The sequence below is a fragment of the Camelus ferus genome, chromosome 4 (assembly GCF_009834535.1).
Source record: "Camelus ferus isolate YT-003-E chromosome 4, BCGSAC_Cfer_1.0, whole genome shotgun sequence".
Taxonomy (NCBI): domain Eukaryota; kingdom Metazoa; phylum Chordata; class Mammalia; order Artiodactyla; family Camelidae; genus Camelus; species Camelus ferus.
The window spans coordinates 30,130,938-30,150,284 of record NC_045699.1 but is presented as its reverse complement, the minus strand read 5'-3'; the positions used below and the strand labels follow the sequence as shown (position 1 = coordinate 30,150,284).

At 41.7% G+C, this 19,347-nt stretch overlaps 1 protein-coding gene across 5 annotated transcripts in view; it reads right to left on the bottom strand.

The window, feature by feature from the left end:
• Window positions 1–19,347, bottom strand: part of GLIS3 (GLIS family zinc finger 3) — a 499,691-nt gene that overhangs the window by 434,617 nt on the left and 45,727 nt on the right. For 2 of the 5 annotated variants that reach the window (XM_032477746.1, XM_032477750.1), the window contains exon 1: window positions 4,154–4,286. The exons of 1 other annotated variant lie outside the window; for it this stretch is intronic. Coding sequence is in view for 1 of the 4 variants with exons in the window: in XM_032477749.1 (XP_032333640.1) it covers window positions 4,154–4,442 (289 nt within the window). In the remaining 3 variants the exon portion in view is untranslated. Of the gene's footprint in view, window positions 1–4,153; window positions 4,842–19,347 lie in introns of those variants that run through there. 2 more of the 5 variants (XM_032477748.1, XM_032477749.1) reach the window with 2 other exon arrangements.

The following is a 19,347-nucleotide window of genomic DNA, read 5'->3' as shown; positions in this document are numbered from 1 at the left end:
AGCATTATTTACAATTGCCAAGATGTGGAAGCAATCCAAAGTGTCCATCACAGATGAATGGATAAAGATGTGATACACACACACACACACTGAAATACTACTAAGCCATAAAAAGAATAAAATTTTGCCATTTGCAGCAACATGAATAGATTTGGAGGGCATTTTGCTAAGCGAAGTAAGTCAGAAAAGGACAAACACGGTATGATATCACTTATACGTACAATCTAAAAAATACTACAAACTAGTGGATTTAATAGAAAAAAAAAGAAGCAGAATCACAGATATAGAGAACAAACTTGTGGTTACCAGTGGGAAGTGGGGAGGGAAACTACAGGGGTGGGGGAGTGGGAGGTACAAACTATTGGGTGTAAGATAAGCTCAAGGATGTACTGTACAACACAGGGAATATAGTCAATACTTCGTAATAACTATAAATGAAAAGTAACTTTTAGAAACTATTTTTTTTTAACTTGGCTCTTGTGTCAACTCTGCCTAAATTAAAGTAAGTGGGAAACTAGGAAAACTTGGAACTTGAACATCTTTTATTCAAACTATGTGTTAATGTAATTTAAAGATTTTTATTGTAAGTTTCATCCTCCTGGAATGAGTAAGGCAGCACATTTTTATTGCACAGATTGATATGTGCCATTTATTTAATTTTTCATTGTATTTTCAGTCCTCACTGTCTATGAGCCAACCAAACTTCATGAAAAGTTAGTTAAGCCCTATATTTCAACCTTCTTTATAATATAATATCCTCTACAGAAAATAATTACAGAAACAGAAAAATGACTTCTCCAAGGAAGATAATGATGCCACTTTCTGAATTATCTCTTTCAAGAAGTACTCCTTCTATATTTTGGAAGAATTACAAATTAATATTCCAACTCCAGAAATCAGTAACTACAATATGAGAGCGACAACACTGGAAAGAATGTCCTGAGATTTAATTTACTAGCAGGAAAGAACTCTCTGAGAAAAAAGACTGAGAACACTGAGCTCTCTTTTGAAAAGATGGAAAGACCACTTTCTGCCACATAAATGAAGTCAGGACTGGTACAAAACATTAACTTGCTATTATTTAACCTCCCCATCCTGCCTATTTTGGCCTAATAGGAATGTCACCCACTAGGTAGACCCTGGAGTCCACCCCCATCCCCAAAATTCTGCTTTTCCTTTCTGGAATAATGATCACTTCCTCCCAAACAAACCAACCAAACCCAAGTATTGAACCTCTGACAAACTATTATTAAGGAAATTGGATGGGATCAGGGATCAGAGAAAAGATACTCTCTCAAACCAGTCTAAGGTGAACCAAGAAGAGAAGGAGTTGTAGCAGCAATTAGATTTAACTGTGCAGGTTGAAGGATTATTGATTCCTTTGAGCAACAAAGGAAAGGATTTCAACTACCAATAAGGAAAGGTGTTTCAAAGTAACTGGAAAAGAAATACCCCCACTCTTTCTTTCCAAGGTAGTGTTAGGGCTAGTTTGGCTGCATAAACAACTAGTGAAAACATACGAAAACTGTAATGTATTCAAAGGCAATCCTTAAACTTCAGCGGTTCCCAATGGCAAAAATAATATCTAATATCACACACTCCTATCTCTAAATGTTTTCAAAATTTCCCCCAACAACGTTTATTGTGGTAGATCCTTATTCTACAAATCTTTGCAGGTTGCACCTGTTTCATACATCACCACCATAAGCAAACTTAGAGGAGGGAGAAAAGAAGGAATGGGAAATTTTAAACCAATACAAATCAATTTTATACACACACACACACACACACACACAAACAACTGTTCCCTGTTTATGTAAAAAGTGGGGTCCAGTGGTAAATGTGACAGAGGGGGAAACAGACATCTGGCTAACTCCCAAGGCAAAAATCATGACTCAACGAAGTTTTCAGACGGGACAGAATGAGACTTTGCATTTGTCTTGAGTTCACCTTCAGGCCAAGAAATGCTCTCTGAACTGGGTGCTGGGAAACTTGAGTGTTTGCCGTGCATCTGTGACAACTGACTTTGAGGCCTTGGGCAAAACTAAAAGTCTCTGGGTCTCAGTTTCCTCATCCGTAGGTGATCGCCCAAATCCCACATAGCCTTATAGTATATACTTGAGATTCCCTCTTTTCACAACCTAAAGGGAATTGGTCCACTGGGGGGAGCTGCAGAACACCCCTCTCCTCACAAACTCCAGGGCCTCAGGGCCTCAGGGCCTCAGGGCCTCAGACCCAAATTCTGGGAAGATGCTGATGTCCTAGAAGTAGGTGGGTAGAAGGTGCAAAGCCCTCTTTGTAAGAGGGTGGCCACAATTTCAGGATTCTGGTCCCTGAGATTCCGAAACTACCCTCCACCCCAACCCCCTGATTCCGTTTAGATGCCGCTGGAATGAGGGCCCAGCTGATGCCCGGAAAGCCTAGCAAGGGGTTGAGAAATATCAAGATTGGGGGGGGGGGGGGGGGCGGGGGGTAGCTCTCCAGCCTGGAGGAGGGCTGAAACAGAAAGAGGTGCTGGGGACCCGCCGGGCAGGGGAAAGGCGCATGGGGCTGGACAGGAAAAGGGCAGCCCTTATCTGCTGCTGAGCCCCCTAGCCTGGCCAGAGGGGATCCAAGGCCCGCGCCTCCTGGGCTCACTGGCGCGGAGCGAGGGGGTCGGTTCGGGAGCAGAGGCGACAGAGCCCGGTGGGGACGCGCTGCTGTGACCCCATCACTCCCTAGCAGCTTCTGACCCATCCCTCGGCCTTGTCCACAAGAAAGCGCAGCAAAACAAACTCGTGCCGGCTTCCTGTTGTGCAACCCTGTCCCGAGTAGGTCGGGCCGAATGTGCGCCGCCGCTGGCCGGCAGCTGGGAAGCCCAAGAGGCAGAGACTTGAGTGTTGTCCGGCCCAAGCCCGGATCCGAGGGAAGCCATATCCCCTCTCCCTCGCAGCTCCCCGGGGGCACGCCCCCAGCGCCGCACCCGCGGCGCGGGCCCGGAGCCCCCAGCGAACTAGTGTCCTAATCCTCTGGTCTCCTTTCACTTCTTGCCTCCTAAACACCGCCAAGAAGTCGAGGGCGCGACCTGCGAAGCCAGAAACAACCTTTCCCAAAGTTTCTCCGTACAGGTACCTAATTGAATCATCCATAGGATGACAAATCCGTCAGGGCCAAGTTTTCCAGACACTTGGGTGACTTCCTCATCACCGAGGTGACTTGTTAGCTCCAATGAGTAACTTGGAAGCGTCGCTCGCGGCAAGGTGTGAGTCTAGGAGAAAGCCGGCTGCTCACTCACGCTTTCCAGAGAGCGGCCCCGGGCGACTTCAAAACACACACAGGGTCATTTATAGTGACTGGAGCCGTGCGCAGGTACTGAGACATTTTCCAAACAGCGCTGACATTTTGTCGGGCTCCATAAAAATGTAAACGCGAGGTGACAAACCTGGTGGGTAGAGTGCGCGCCTCAAACTGTCCGCGCATTTTGCGGCGTGGGAGGTCATAGTTATAGACCCGGCGGCTTCGAGTCTCTGGACCCATCCCTGCGAGAAGCTAACGCACCCCCAATTCGAGGACCTCCCGGAGCAATGGGGAGGTATATCGGCTTGGGTGAGACACAGGGTGGAAAAGAGCCTTCGTTGGAGCTCCACAAACACGTGGAACTGGAAAAGGCAATTATAGCCCCGTGTGCGCTTGAGAGACCTCTCGTCACCCCATCAAGTCCCACTTCTCTTAAGTTCCCCTTCAGTGGGGACTCACGAGTGGCGTGCAGGACCATTCCCTTGAGTCCTGTAACTTGCCCTGATTTTGTAGCCTTCAAGACCCTTCAGGTTAGAGGAAAAGCCAAAAACAAAAAACTCTTCCTAATTAGAAAAACTTTAAAACCTTGTTTATTCCCTTTCCATCTCCTACACTGGACGCTTTTAGGCAACAGACAAGAACACAGCTTGATTCCTAATTGAGGGTTGCTATCTGTCTCAGTAAACAGATCTTTTAGAGAATCCGGGTGTTGAGGTGCGCTCATTCTTAAACCCGCGATAACACCATCAGCTCAGCGTCCAGCACTATTTCTAACCCCTAGTTCGTGTCTCTGAGCACTGTAACTCCCCCACACTCTCAAGCGCCCGGCTTCTCCCGTCTCTCGCCTGCGAGCAAAGTTCCTAAGGCATCCACTTACCAGGTAACCGGGATTTCCACAACAAAGCCTGACGTTCGGGTCCCTTCCCCCGGCCAGCCAGAGAGAGTGACAGAGGGCGGCCAGCGCTGGCGAGGAAAAACTTGAGGCTCCAGCCCTTCAGCGCGCTCCACGGGCTTTGCCTCCTTCGGAAATGAAAACTCCCATCCAAGCCGGGGGACCGAGCGCCGAAACCCGGCCCAAGAGCCGTGTGTGCGCGCGCGCGCGTGTGCGAGGGCAGTGGCGGCAGGGAGAGGAGGAGGCAGAAGGGGGGTGGCTGGACCCTCGGCATCAGCTCATTCTGACCCCACCCCACCCCCCCCGCAAACACACAGACATACACACGCACATGTTGTTTTTAAAAAGTTGAGTTTCGACTTTGTGCCTCGCCCGTCCTGCTCATCCTCGCCCTGGGCCGGGGGGGTGCGTCTGGGGGCCTGCGCGGGATTCTGGCTAATTGCTTTCGGCGGGTTCCGTCGGGGAAACGCTGGTGCCAGCCTAGACGGCTGCGGGCGGCGAACGGGGCTGCGGGGAGGGGCAGCGGTGGCGGCCCCAGCGCTGGTGCCCGTGCGCGCCGCGCTCTGGGCTGCCCGGGCGGCGCAGTGTGGACGCGGCTGCAGGGAGAGGGGAAGAGGGAAGGAGGGAGGGAGGGAGGCGGCCCGGCGAGGAGTGTGGATGTGTGTGCGGCCGCGAGGGCCGGCCTGTAGCCAGCTGCTTCCTGAGTGTGAGCTATGGAGGGGGAGGGAGGAAGGGTGGGGGCGGGCTCTCTGGTCACCAGGCTGGCCAATTCGAAGGCCGAGCTGTGTCTCTCTCTCAACGCTTTCAAGCATACACTCCTTTCTGTGCGCCAGGGAGTCGAAGAACTCCACAACAGGGTAACAGCAGAGAGATACTTCACCTCCTTCTTGGGCCTTATTTGTTGAACTGTTGTTTTTTGGGTTTGGGGGGTTTTTTGGTTGTTTTTATTTTTTTAACACGAAAAAGTGTTAGCATTTCTACAAGAGTTCATGTCAAATAGTAAACAAGTTTAAAACAATACCCAGTAATAAAAAGGAGAGAAAAACTAAAAAGTGAAAAATGGCAAAAGGGTCTTTCTAATAATATACAGTATTAGATGCACATAACTTCAGAAATGGATAAGTGAAGATGCCCTTGGCAACTTTTTAAAGTAAAGAATAAGCAAAGAAGAGAGGAGGGTGATGGAAGTGTTACTAAGATGTAAAATTCTAGCACGGGCTGCTAGGAATGGAGGCATATTCCCTGCGTATGTTGTATCTATATAGTGGACCATACTCTTTTAAGAATTCAACATCCTCAGCTTCATACTCCACCTAAGCTGTGACGCCTGCCCTTCTGCTTCGGTTGGTCAGAGCCCCAGAAGGCCAACTATTAGTGGTTCCATACATGTACTGCCACGGATGCACAGAATTCCATCTTCGGAGTCAATTTATACAAAGCACACAATATCCTCCAGTTAGGCGTTTCTATAGTATTATTCACCTTCCTGAATGAAATGAATGAGGATACCTCAAGACACTTCGAATTTCACCAGTCCTTATATTCTATTCCAGGGCTCTCACTCAAATATAAATTACCATTCAGCTAGTAGATGCTATGATCCAGATAAAAGCCCTCAAGTACAGATGACTCGCCAGAGATTGTTAACAATTTTCATTTCTCTTACTTCAGAAATATTACTAGAATTTGGTCTATATCCAAGATACTGACGTCACCAAAAAGTCCAGTTTTCACAATACTTCCTATGTCTCGTTATGATCTGCTTTTCAAGATTCCTTCAGGGAAAGCATTTTTTTCCCTTTCCCAAAGACACAAACTCATCAGAGTATTAATCACCAGAATATTTGTCAGCAGAAGTGGAGGGAGGGAAATAAAGTAATAAGTTCTTAGGATATGTCATTCTGTCAGTTTTCCAGTTTCTCCCTCTGATCTTCAACCATCCAAGCCCAAGATGGCAATAGATGGGTTCAACCACACATAAGAAAAGAATATACTCATAAAATGAAGCATGCAGCAACATCACAAAAACAAAGAAACCAAGTGGTGGAAGTTGCCATGACTATTTCATTGTGGCTAGTTATTGCAACATGCTTGACATTCACATAAAAACTCCTCCTCATTAACTCCAGCCTTCAGGAGCAGAGCAAGATGGGAACACTGACCCTGCAATGCATCACAGGAAATTCTCTTCATCATGACTCTCATACTGTACAGACTGCTCCCCAGAACAAGAGAAGCCTTAGTGGAGGTTGCAAAAAACCTGTCCAAAGTCCCTCAAATATCATTTCAAATACAATAGTTTTGATGCATGAAATTATATCCTAGTGGGTTGCAGAAGCTTCGCAAACTTCCCACTTGATGGGAATAGCTTAGTTGTAAGAGAAAAATATAGTGCTACACCCTACTTTAATCAATGGCTCATGGAAATAAAACACTAGGAAAGTTCTGAGTCATCAACCTGGAGATCCCCAAAATTCTCTTCATTTATAAAAGCCCAAGGGTGGGAATGTCATTTTTGACTGAAGTGGTATTTTCATGAGTTTCTAACATTCCCAAAACATTTACCACTAAACAGGTACAATGTGTTGGCTGACTTTTATTTTTTTTTGGCCAGGGATGTAGATCTGCAATGTCCATATTCCATGGGATATAGTAAAAATACAGTGTTTCCAATATAACCATGGAGTGACTCAGAATGAGATCTGTACCTCTTCTGGACTGAAATGGTCAACAGGAGTGGGGGTTGGGAAGAGTAATGAGAGAAGGTGGGAAAGGAAATAGTGCAGTTCAGAAATGACACTCTCCTTTCCCCATGAGCTCTCCATTTTTCTTAGGAATCACACCATGGTAGCCTTTCAGCCAGATAGGTGGGAACTACAACCCAGTTTTATCTTCCCTCTCTGGAGTCATTAGTTGTACGCATCTCAACCGCTGACTCAGGACAGCTGACTCAGCAGACAGAGCCCTGCTGCCAGCTCAAGTCCAGTTCTCATTTGAGAAATATTCAGTGAGTACCTACTCTGTCCCAGGATTGAGGGTAAAAAAGTTAACGTTTAGGCATTTTACATGGGAGGATGTTACATAAAGCATTTGCCCAGAGCCTGGGATATAGCAAACACTCAAGAAATGGTGACTCTTTGAATATGTTGTCTCATCAAAGCAATCATATGAGATAGCCACTGGCAGCCTCCTATTTAGATGAAAGGAAGCTGAAGCTCAGTAAACAGTTAAAGAGAGTGGGAGGCAGAGCGAGGTTCGCCAGTCTAGAAGCCCCTAGTTCTTTCAACATGGCTCCCCTACAAGATAACCATGCATGCTCTTTGAATGTGTGCAGAATACAACGCAAGTGTGTAAAGTACAAGGTATCTTGTGATCAATGTCAGATAAGCACAACTTAGTATGGAGGAGGCAGGAATAATTTCCTACTACAAAACATGGGGTAAGTAGCTTGGCTATTTAAGCTGAACTTCAGAGAATGGGTAGAGAATTGGTAAGCAAAGAAAACCATTCCAAGAAGAGTAATAAGCACCAGAAAGGGCACAAAGAGCTAAGTCCTGTGTATCTGCTCATACAAAGCTAGAGTACAAAATAGGAACATTCACAATCTCAAAGCTATATAGCAATGGAACACAGTGGACTCCTGGAGAGAACATCCTAATTGCAAACCTTCAGGAAAACTGTTATTTGTGTTAGTCTGAGTGATCTGACAGCAAATCACTTATAAACTTACAAAGAACAATGATCAGGTTCATACTCCTATAAAGTATCTAGAGAGAGTTTTGACTCCAAAATGCAGATAAGTTGAGCTAACACCACCAGTGATAGTATCCCTAGCTATTAACACACACACACACACACACACACACACACACACACACACACACGAGCTGGCAAGAGTCCAATTATGTAGAAATGCAGTGGAAAAAGTCAGTGTTTGCCAACTTAAAGAGAGGAACTATAAATATGTAAGATGAAAAATTTCCATTTTACCTTCCTAAGCAAGTAGTACAAAATAGTGGAATGTTATCAGTGCTTGATAACCTAATAAAACTTTTAAGTTGATCTTTCTACTAATTTTGCCACAAGTGCAGTGATCCCAGACTCTCCTGCTTACACCTCATGCAATTTTTAAAAATTATTATTTATACTCATTACGTCCACAGCATCATACCTCTTTTCCTTTCTAAGGTCAAAACTGTAAATCAGAGTCTAAAATGTATCACTCCACATGCAACTGACCTAAATGTGAAATATTTTACTCTATACAGTCTCTCTATCTTTTCTCACTGGTAAAATTTTTCTTCCTATTTTATATACACCCAATTGAGATGCATCTTATATTCTACAAAGTTTGATAGGATATTTCTTGACATATTACTAAGGGATATCTACAAAGAGTTTACCTAAACAAAAATAAAGTATTAGATACACAGAATGTTTCACAGGCAGCCAGTTTCCTGTGGTAGTTTCCAGTTTCACTTAACTCCAAACTGGGCAATTAAATATGGCACTGTAAAATTAATTACCCGGTCATGATGCCATCTTAGCCGTAACTGCCTTCTATACCTGCCTTCTACTGGCCAGAATTTACATTTCTTCATAAGTCTTTCATGGCCTAACAGCACTGGGCGCTAGAAAGTAATTAATGCTAAGTGAATGTCTGAATTAATGAGGAAGTGAAAGAATGTTTCCCTACTTTCAGATTGGTGAATATACACTGTCTTTGTGTATATGTGCAATCATTTCAATACTCTAAAAGAGTCTAAATACCTGTCATTCTCTTTCTGTGCCCCGAGGCTCTTCACTGTTAACTGAAGATTAAAATATTACTTCCTATTTCCTGTGGAAGAAAATTCACAGTCTCTGTGCAATGTTTAGAATCAGGAAGGTGAAATTCCTTCTCCAATGCCAAGATGATCTTTACTTATCTGACACCCCACTACCTCCTTTACACCACTCCAAACCGGCTCATTTGCATCACACCCTGTGTTCTCCCCAGCCCCCACTCTCCTCCCAGAATATCTGTACTAAATTATGGACAGAAAAAAGGGAAAATACAGAATGAGGATGCAGAGAGGAAAATGAATGTTTTAAAAATGAGAGGAAATAAAGAAGGCAGGGCAGCATTAGGACACCATCAGGATAACTGAGAACAATGAACAAGTTTTGGGTAGAATTAAGCTTTGAAAAAAAGTGATTCAGTAGCTTTTCGGACTCTTCCCCCAACTCACCTCAAGTTCCAAATACCTTTGTAAAGGGGTTTGAATACACTTGAAAGTTTTCTACAAATTCTAAATCCCTATGACTCTGAAGCACTCAGGAGATTTTTACATGTATAAACACTTCTATTCCCTTTTAGTTCTGTACAGCAGAGAGAAGTGTTATATTATTGTCCAGGCTTCAAAGAGAAATATTCTCCCACATTAACCATTACTCTTTTACTCTTTCAGGGCAGGGGGCTCTGCTTCCACCATACATTTATTTGTTCATTCACTCAGGGAGGGTGTGTTAGAAGGAGGGTGCACTTTGGAATCAGAAAACCTAGAAATTCTAACTCCACCACTTACTGTGAAAGCTTGAGCTGGTTCCTGGACCACTAGGGACATCAGTTCAGCTACCTGAGTTACTGCAAAAACTGAATGGGAATTGCAACATTAGTCAGCACATATATGCAACCAGGGGCTTCCTCTATTGATAAGGGACACAACCCACATACTTCAAGGGAAATGTATCCAAGCCCCAGCTCCCGGAATGGGCTTAATGACTCTGAGAAAATCTCCCTCCCCTGGCCAAAGAGAATTGCTCATAAATCCAGACCTAAGCCAATCAATGTATGACATTCAACTGGCCATAAGGGTTGGTCCATTGATGAGCATGCAACCCAATTTGGGCCAATAAGATGTGAAAAGGAAATCCCTGGTCACAGGGATTGGCTCAGAGATAGGCATGTGACCAAATTTAAGCCAGTGAGATGTTCTCATGAGAGGAATTTTCTTTGGTAGTTTCTAAGGAAAGTGGCTTCTCCTCTTTCTAGGGAGCCACCGAAAAGGTGGCCTTTCCTCTTCTATGTGTTGTGAAGAGACGAAAGTGAAGCTGTCTTCCTCTCAACCTGAAGAGAGCTGATACTTTGTGGAAGGCAGGGTGTATACGTTGCAGAAAGCAAGGGCCAGAGCCCTAGTAGAACCACACCTGATCTCTGTCTGACATCTAGACTTTTTCATTTGTAGGAGCCAGTAAGTAGATCCCTTTCTTTTTTAGGTAGCTGACAACAACTTATGGAAGTACCCATGGTGTTCTATAAGGCACCATGGAGGATAGAAAGATAAGCAAGACAAATTTAAAGGCACTCACTACCTAGTAACTACTTAAGTAGTTTTTGTGATATCATTTTAGACTGATTAAAAAAAATAAATTATAACTCATGCTCTTCTCAAGATAGTCCTACCATTTGGCAGTATAATATTAAGCAAGAAACATTCTACTTCCACCGTAATTATACAATGCGCCCTTTCAGACCAGCCAGTCAACTTTTGGGGGGTCAGCTAGAATAGTTTATCCATTTGGTTGTCAGACAACTGACTTGAAAAGCCAGGCCATTTCTACGTGTCCTCAGTTACTGGTTAACAAATGTAGTCCCAGAACTCAACATATAATAGGAAATACATGCATTCCTAAATTCCTATTGAAATTTGACTTTATCTCATTCCCAAAGCACAACCAAGATTTTCCTGGAATGACTTTCAGATATAAAACAAATTTGTATCCAGGCATCTCTGAGTCCCACTCATTTTTGTTGTTGTTGCTCTTGTTATTAACTCTACCTTAGAAGGTTCAGTTCAGCCAGGAACACCCCTCCTCCAATCTCATGCTTTTCTGTTTCCTAACCAAATGTCATTTAAAACTCAGCTATAGATACCATTTGACGTAAGCGGCAGGGGCAGAGAGTCCTTAGATTCCAGATTGAATTTAGGGCCCAGCAGTTAGATAATTTGAGCCTGAGAATAATGATGTTATCTCAGCAGATTGCATAGGTCAGAAATGTTCTTCCTGTCACTGCTTTTTCTTTCTTTTTTTTTTTTTTTCCAGCAAGAAGTGGACATTAAGGGGAAAAGTGAGAATGGCAAGTTATACATCATTAGCTTAAGACACAGTTTAAGTATGGCAAAGTACTTGAGATTCTTGATCTCATTTAGTCCTCAGAGGTATCCGTCTAGTAACTGGTGGAGGTGGGACCTGAACCTACCCTCCATGACTCCAAGGCGCATGCCCTTAGCTGCAACACTGCCCCCACAGAGTACTGCTTATTATAAGATGTTTTGCTGAGATATATGGTGAACATCATTATATGTAAAATTTAAGAACAAAATATACTTTATAAATGGTACATGTAATGGCCTATTGTATGACACTACAAAGCAACACTGAACAGTAGTTCCTCAAAACCTACCTCAACACTCTCCAAAGTCCCCAAGCCTTTGTATTTGCTGTTCTGTCTACACGAAATGATCTTTACTTCTCCTCCTACTCTGTGGGGCTTTCTGTTGTAGAAAGATTAATGTCCCTCCCAAAATGTTGATATCCAAATCCTTGGAATTTTGAGTATGTTGGGACACAAGGCAAAAGGGAATGAAGATGCAGATGAAATTAAGGTTGCTAGTAAAATAACCTTAATATACGGAGATTATCCTGGGTTATCCAGGTGGGTTCAGTGTAATCACAAGAGCCCTTACAAGTAGTAAAGGAGGCAGAAGAAGAAAGGCAGAGAAAGTAATGAGATGACTGTGGAAGCAGGGCCAGAGAGATGCTATCTGGCTGGCTTTGAAAATGGAGGAAGGAACCATGAACCAAGAAGTGTAAGCAGGCTCTAGATGCTAGAAATAGCAGTGAAACAGATTCTTTCCTAGAGCATCCAGAAAGAAATGCAGCCCTGCCAGTGAGACTCAGGTCAGGCTTCTATCTTATAGAACTGTAAGATATGAATTTAAGTTATTTAAGCCACTATATTGAGAGTAATTTGTTAGAACAGCAAAAGAAAACTAGTACACTTCCAAGCTCTCTTCTCTGCCCTCACCCTGAGAGCCAGGCACGATATGCTCTAGGTCCCCACAGAATACAGTTCCTTACCAATATTTAACATTAATTATAAGATTTAGGAATTGGGTCTATACTTCCAGACTTTCCTTTAATTCCATTCAGGAGCACTATGAATGGGTCTTACAACTGACCCAAAAGCCTCTACTCTGCTCACCTCCTGCTGGAAGGAAGGACAATGTTAAGTGACATGACCAAAAGGTCATGAACTGGAAAAGACTGAGCAGCAGAAGGACACAAGAAGGAAGGGGATATAGGGGTTGACAGGAGAGGAAGACAGAAGCAAAGGAAAGAAGGGGACGATGAGGTCTGAAAAGAGGAGAAAAAAGGAATGGTAGCTGGAGGAAGATCCAAAAGCATGGTGGTGGGAGAGAAGAGGCAAAGAGAAAGAGGAAGAACCTTTTTCTCTGCTTCTCCATCTCCCACCTGACCACCCTCTCTCTCCTCCTACCTTTTGAGCTCCAGCCCACTCTCCAGGATCCAGTTTTTAGTGCCTTCTCCCTGCAGTGGTTCCCATGATGACTTGACTGCCCTTTAGAATACATGGAGAAGCTATTTGTATAACTGACCAGGCCTCAACTCTTGAGGCTGTGATTTAATTAGATGGATGTAATCAAACTGTAGGACCTTTTTTTTAAACTTCCCAGATCACTGTAATGGGCAGCCACTGTCATAGAGCCCTCTCTGACCTCTCCAGCTCACCTAGAATGGTTCTGCTGTCAAATTCAGAGCCCTTGCCTGTGTCTCGCACTTGGGATTCATCTCCTAAAGCTGGGGAGGCTGCACCAAGATGATTTAAGGACCCAGGCCCTGGAGCCAAACTGCTGGGATTTAGTCTAATAGCTGAGTGACTCTATGAAAGTCACTTAACCTCTGTGCCTGTCTCTCCATCTGTAGAACAGAAATGAATATAGTACTAATATCAGAGCATTGTTTTAAAGACTAAATGAGTTAAAACATTTGTTTTGAAGACTAAATGAGTTAATATCTGAGAAGCACTTAGAACAGTGTCTGCCACACTGAATGTACATTTGCTAGATAAAATCAGCTTGCATCATCTCCAAGTTGTTACTCTATCTTGCCATGCTGTTTAACTTTTTGTGTATGTGACCCCAGTCCCCAATTAACAACTGGGCTCTCTCGTAATTCCCACTACATCAGAGCCAGTATGTATAATACACACTTAATACTCATTTACCCCTGGAGCTCCTCCCTAACAGCAAGGCCCACAGAAAAGGGGCACAGGACACAGGCATTTGAAGGGCAGTAGAAGTGAAAGGAAGTGCATGCTTGGCAGATGGAGGAGTCCCAAAGCAAGTACTGACACCAGGCAATCCTGATTCTTTCACTGGGAACAATCAAAAGTAGCTTGAGAAAGAAGAGACGTGGAGGTGATGGAGGAATATCTAGGTAAGGGGAGTGAAAGGCCTTTCCTCCATCACAACTGTGCCTAAGGTTGGCCCAGTCGAGATTTCTATTTGGATGGCTGATTTGCATACATGCTCGTATACATTTTAATTCTCAAAGTAGACGTTCCATATGTGTTTTATTTACTCTCATTTCTTTTTTATCTTTACCAGTTGGCCTTTTTTTTTTTCTCTTTACATTACATCAGGAGACCCTCAATGCAACAGGCCGCTCAGCTTGGGGATGGTGGAATAACTACAAAAAAGACATTTGAGACAAGAGGTAAAACTTTGTATTAGGGTACAATAATGTTTACAAGGCACAAATTGGCAGCCAAAACACTTCTCTCGAAAGTATGAAAAAATGTCTGTGCTCTATTTTCAAAGAAACCAAATAAGACATGGTCCTTGAATCACTGTCTCAATGCAAACAGCATTTGGCTTTGATCTGAGTTGTTGAAAACTATGACCAATTTATCCTACAGATGCCAAACCATCAGAGAATGTTTTTAAGTCTAGATTTCTATATCGGGATTCAGCTACACACTTTTCCTCTTCACTTCACATTACACAGGGCCAACCCAAAATAGTACTTCCAGCAATGGATGTAGTTAGGATGATGATTTCCATTTCAAGTTATGGGGCAAGAAGTAGAAAAACCCTTTTCCTATAGACATTCCTGTGGCCTGGGGAAAAATATAAAAACATAATCAAACAGTAAATGAGATTATTTTATGTAAACCCCTCCTCTACTGTATTAATAATGACTTCATAGGCAAGCCCAGCCAATTTCCAATTGAATGGGTAATTTTTTAAAAAATCTCAGAAACTCACCTTTCTAGTGTATTTGCCCCAATGAATTCGCCCTGGGTAATGCCTGCTGCTAGCCTTCCCCTTGCCCTCCACCTGGTGCAAGAAGAGTCACTCGTGATTTTCTGAATTTTATTTGCAAACTTAAACCCCAAATATGCCCATCTGGGGATGGGGGAATGGATCCAACCCCACAAGGAAGCGCATCAGCCATTCTATCCTGCAAGCATGTAGAATATACCAAGAACCTCATGCAATGAGTCAATAAATCGGGATTACCTGCCTCTGGTTCTTAACAGAATTTTTTTGGAACATTACGAGGATCTGATCAGCATATAGTCTCCAAAGCACTTTCCACTCTGGAAAAATCCTTCTGAAATTAGTAAACGGAGGTGTGATGTTGATGTTTTACCCCAACTTCTCTACATTTTAGGGTATCCAGACCACCTGAAGTTAAGCCCTCATCCAAAATCAGTCTGGAGCCAGAGATTTGGACTCTTTCTGCCATTCTAGGGGTATCTTCAGGTTTCTATGCAGACAGAATTTAGAGGATTCTGAGGGCAAAAGGGAGCTTCTAAGGATGGAGACTTTACTGAAATACCAAATCTTAAAACTGGATGTGTCCATATAGGAATTCTGAATGCTAAGAGGTCTGTGGATAAAAGATAACCTTTTGTAATCTCAAGTCTTTTATTTTAGGCATTAAAACCTTTTTTTTTTTTTTTTTTTTGAAAAGAGATCCCTAAGCTTCATGAGACTCCCAAAGAGATTTATAGCCCAAAGTTTCCTACCCCGACACCTCTCCACTTCAGCACCCTTACTGTGGACCTGTCTATGCCCTCTGCCCCCTCCCTCCCATACCAGATTCATTTCAAATTAAACTACCAGATCTGCATCATCTGCCACTCAAACCCCTACCATGATATTCCCTCTCTGCTCTCCCCAACACCAAGCCTTGTGGCCATAACTCTCCTGCATCCAACTTTGTCAACCATGTTTTTTTCAGTTGTCTCCCCTACTTTCTATGATACTATATAAAGTCCTGTGTTTTTATTTTTTCAAAGTCTGCTAGCTGTGACTATCTGACAGGGGAGCAGAGGAGGTGGTTAGATCACAGGAATTTAATTCTATGATGTTTTAATTTTTACAGTTAGGCTATCTCAATTTAACAAGCAGAAAAACAGGAAAGGTTTTTTTAAGTTCTTTTTTTAGTGAAGTATAGTTGATTTACAATGTTGCATTAGTTCCAGGTGTACAGAAAAGTGATTCAGTTATACATATACATACATAAATTGTTTTTCAAATTCTTTTCCATTATAGGTTATTACAAGATATTGAATATAGTTCCTGTTCTCTGTGCTATACTGTAGGACTTTTGGGTTATCTATTTTATATATAGTAGTGTGTATATGTTAATCCCAAATTCTTAATTGATCTGCCCCCCAACTCCTTTCCCCTTTGATAACCATAGTTTGGTTTCTAAATCTGTGAGACTATTTCCTGATTGTAAGTAAGTTCATTTGTATCTTTTTTTTTTAGATTCCACATATAAGTGATATCATATAATATTTGTCTTTCTCTGTCTGCCTTACTTCACTTAATATGATAATCTCTAGGTCCACCCATGTTGCTGCAAATGGCATTATTTCATTCTTCTTTATGGCTGAGTAATATTCTGTTGTATATATACCACATCGTTTTTATCCATTTATCTGTCGATGGACACTTAGGTTGCTTCCATGTCTTGGCTATTGTAAACAGTGCTGCTATGAACACTGGGGTGCATCTTTTTGATTTAGTGTTTTCTCCAGATATATTCCCAGGAGTGGGATTGCTGGATCATACGGTAACTCTATTTTTAGTTTTTTAAGAAACTTCCATGCTGTTCTCCATAGTGGCTGCACCAATTTACATTTCCACCAACAGTGTAGGAGGGTTCCTTTTTCCCACATTCTTTCCAGCATTTATTATTTGTAGACGTTTTAATGATGGCCATTCTGACCAGTGCAAGGTGTTAACCTCACAGTTCTGATTTGCATTTCTCTAATAATTAGCAATGATGAACATCCTTTCATGTGCCTGTTGGCTATCTGTATGTCTTCTTTGGAGAAACGTCTCTTTAGGTTTCTGACTATTTTTGAAGGTTGTTTGTTTTTAGATATTAAGCTGTATGAGCTGTTTGTATATTTTGGAAATCAATTCCTTGTCAGTAGCACCATTTACAAATATTTTCTTCCATTGTCTTTTTGTTTTGTTTATGCTTTCCTTTGCTCTGCAAAAGCTTTTAAGTTTAATTAGGTCCCATTGGCTTATTTTTGCTTTTATTTCCATTACTGTAGGAGACAGATCAAAAAATATATATTGCTGCAATTATATCAAAGAGTGTTCTGCCTATGTTTTCCTCTAGGAGTTTTAGAGTATCCAGTCTTACATTTAGGTTTTTAATCCATTTTGAGTTTATTTTTGTATATGGTGTTAGAGGATGTTCTAATTTCATTCTTTTATATGTAGCTGTCCAGTTTTCCCAGCATCACTTATTAAAGAGACCACCTTTCTCCATTGCATATTATTAGCTCCTTTGCCATAGATTAATTGACCATAAGGATGTGGATTTATTTCTGGGCTGTCTAACCTGTTCCATTGATCTGTCTTTGTGCCAGTACCATACTGTTTTGATTACTATAGCTTTGTAATATAGTCTGAAGTCAGAGAGCATGATTCATCCAGCTCTGTTCTACTTCAAGATTGTTTTGGCTATTTGAGATCTTTTGTGTTTACATACAAATAAAAAAAAAATTTTGTTCCACTTCTGTGGAAAATGCCGTTGGTAATTGAATGGGGATTACATTGAATCTCTATAACGCCTTGGGTAGTATGACCATTTTAACAATATTGATTGTTCCAATCCAAGAATATGGTATATCTTTCCATCTGTATGTGTGTCTTCAATTTCTTGCATCATTATTTTACAGTTTTCTGAGTACAGTTCTTTTGACTCCTCAAGTAGGTTTATTCCTAGGTATTTTATTCTTTTTGATGCAGTGGTAAATGGGACTGCTTCCTTAACTTCTTTTTCTGATATTTCATTGTTAGTATATTCAAATGTAACTAGTGTCTGTATATTCATTTTGTATCCTGCAACTTTACCAGATTTGTTGATGAGCTCTAGTAGTTTTTCTGGTAGCACCTTAAGGATTTTGTATGTATCATATCATGTCATCTGCAGTGACAGTTTTACTTCTTTTTCCAATTTGGGTCCATTTTATTATCTTTGCATCTCTGGGGTAAATCCCACTTGATCATGGTGTATGATCTTTGTAATGTATTGCTAGAGTCAGTTTACTAGTATTTTGCTGAGGATTTTTACATATATGTTCATAACTGATATTGGCCTATAATTTTCTCTTTTTTGTTATATCTTTGTCTGGTTTTGGTATCAGGATGATAGTGGCCTCATAGAATGAGTTTGGAAGTGTTCCTTCCTCTGAAATTTTTGGAATAGCTTCAGAATTATTGGCATTAACTCTTCTCTAAATGTTTGGCAGAATTCAACTGTGAAGCCACCTGGTCCTGGATTTTTGTTTGCTGGGAGTTTTCAAATTAGTGCCTGGATTTCAGTACTGGTAATTGGTCTGTTCATATTTTCTATTTCTTACTGGTTCACTCTTGGGAGATTGTGCCTTTGTAAGAATTTGTCCATTTCTTCTAGGTTGTCAATTTCATTTGTGTAAAGTTGCTCACAGTAGCCTCTTATCATCCTTTGCATTTCTGTGGTGTCAGTTGTTACTTCTCCTTTTTCATTTCTGATTTTATTGATTTGCACCCTCTCCCTTTTTTTCTGGATGAGTCTGGCTAAAGGTTTATCAATTTTGTTTATCTTTTCAATGAATCAGCTTTTAGTTTCATTGATCTTTTCTATTATTCTTTTTTATTCTTTATTCAATTTATTTCTGCTCTCATCCTTATGATTTCTTTCCTTCTATGACTTTGAGTTTTGTTTTTCTTTCTCTAGTTGCTTTAGGTGTAAGGTTAGGTTGCTTATTTAAGATTTTTCTTGTTTCCTGAGATAAGCTTGTATTGCTACAAATTTCCCTTTTAGAACTGCTTTTGCTCTGTCCCACAGGTTTGGGATTATCTTGTCTTCATTTTGATTTTTCTCTAGGTATTTCTTTTTTTCCCTTAATTTCTTCAATGATCCATTGCTTGTTTAGTAGCATATTGTTTAGCCTCCACATGTTTGTGTTTTTTGCATTTTTTTCTTGTATTTGATGTCTAATCTCACAGTGTTGTAGTCAGAAAAAGATGCTTGATATGATTTCAGTTTTCTTAAGTTTACCAAGGTTTGCTTTGTGGCCCAGCATGTGATCTATCTTGGAGAACGTTCCATATGCACTTGAGAAGAATGTATAATCTACCTTTGGATGGAGTGCTCTATAAATAAGTCCATCTCGTACAATGTGTCATTTAAGGCCTCTGCTTCCTTAGTGATTTCCTGTCTGGATGATCTGTCCATTAATGTAAGTGGGGTGTTAAAGTCCCTCACTATTAGTGTGTTACTGTCAATTTCTCCCTTTATGTCTGTTAACATTTGTCTTATATACTGAGGTGCTCTTATGTGAGGTGTGTATATATTTGCAATTGTTAGATCTTCTTGGATTGATCCCTTGATCATTATGTAGTATCCTTCTTTGTCTCTTGTAACCATCTTTATTTTAAAGTCTATGTTGTCTGATATAAGTATTGCTACTCTAAGGGAGGAGGATATGGCTCAAGTGGTAGAGTGCATGCTTAGCATATGCAAAGTCCTGGGTTCAATCTCCAGCACGTCCCCCAAGAATAAAACAAATAAGTAAACCTAGTTACCTCCACCCC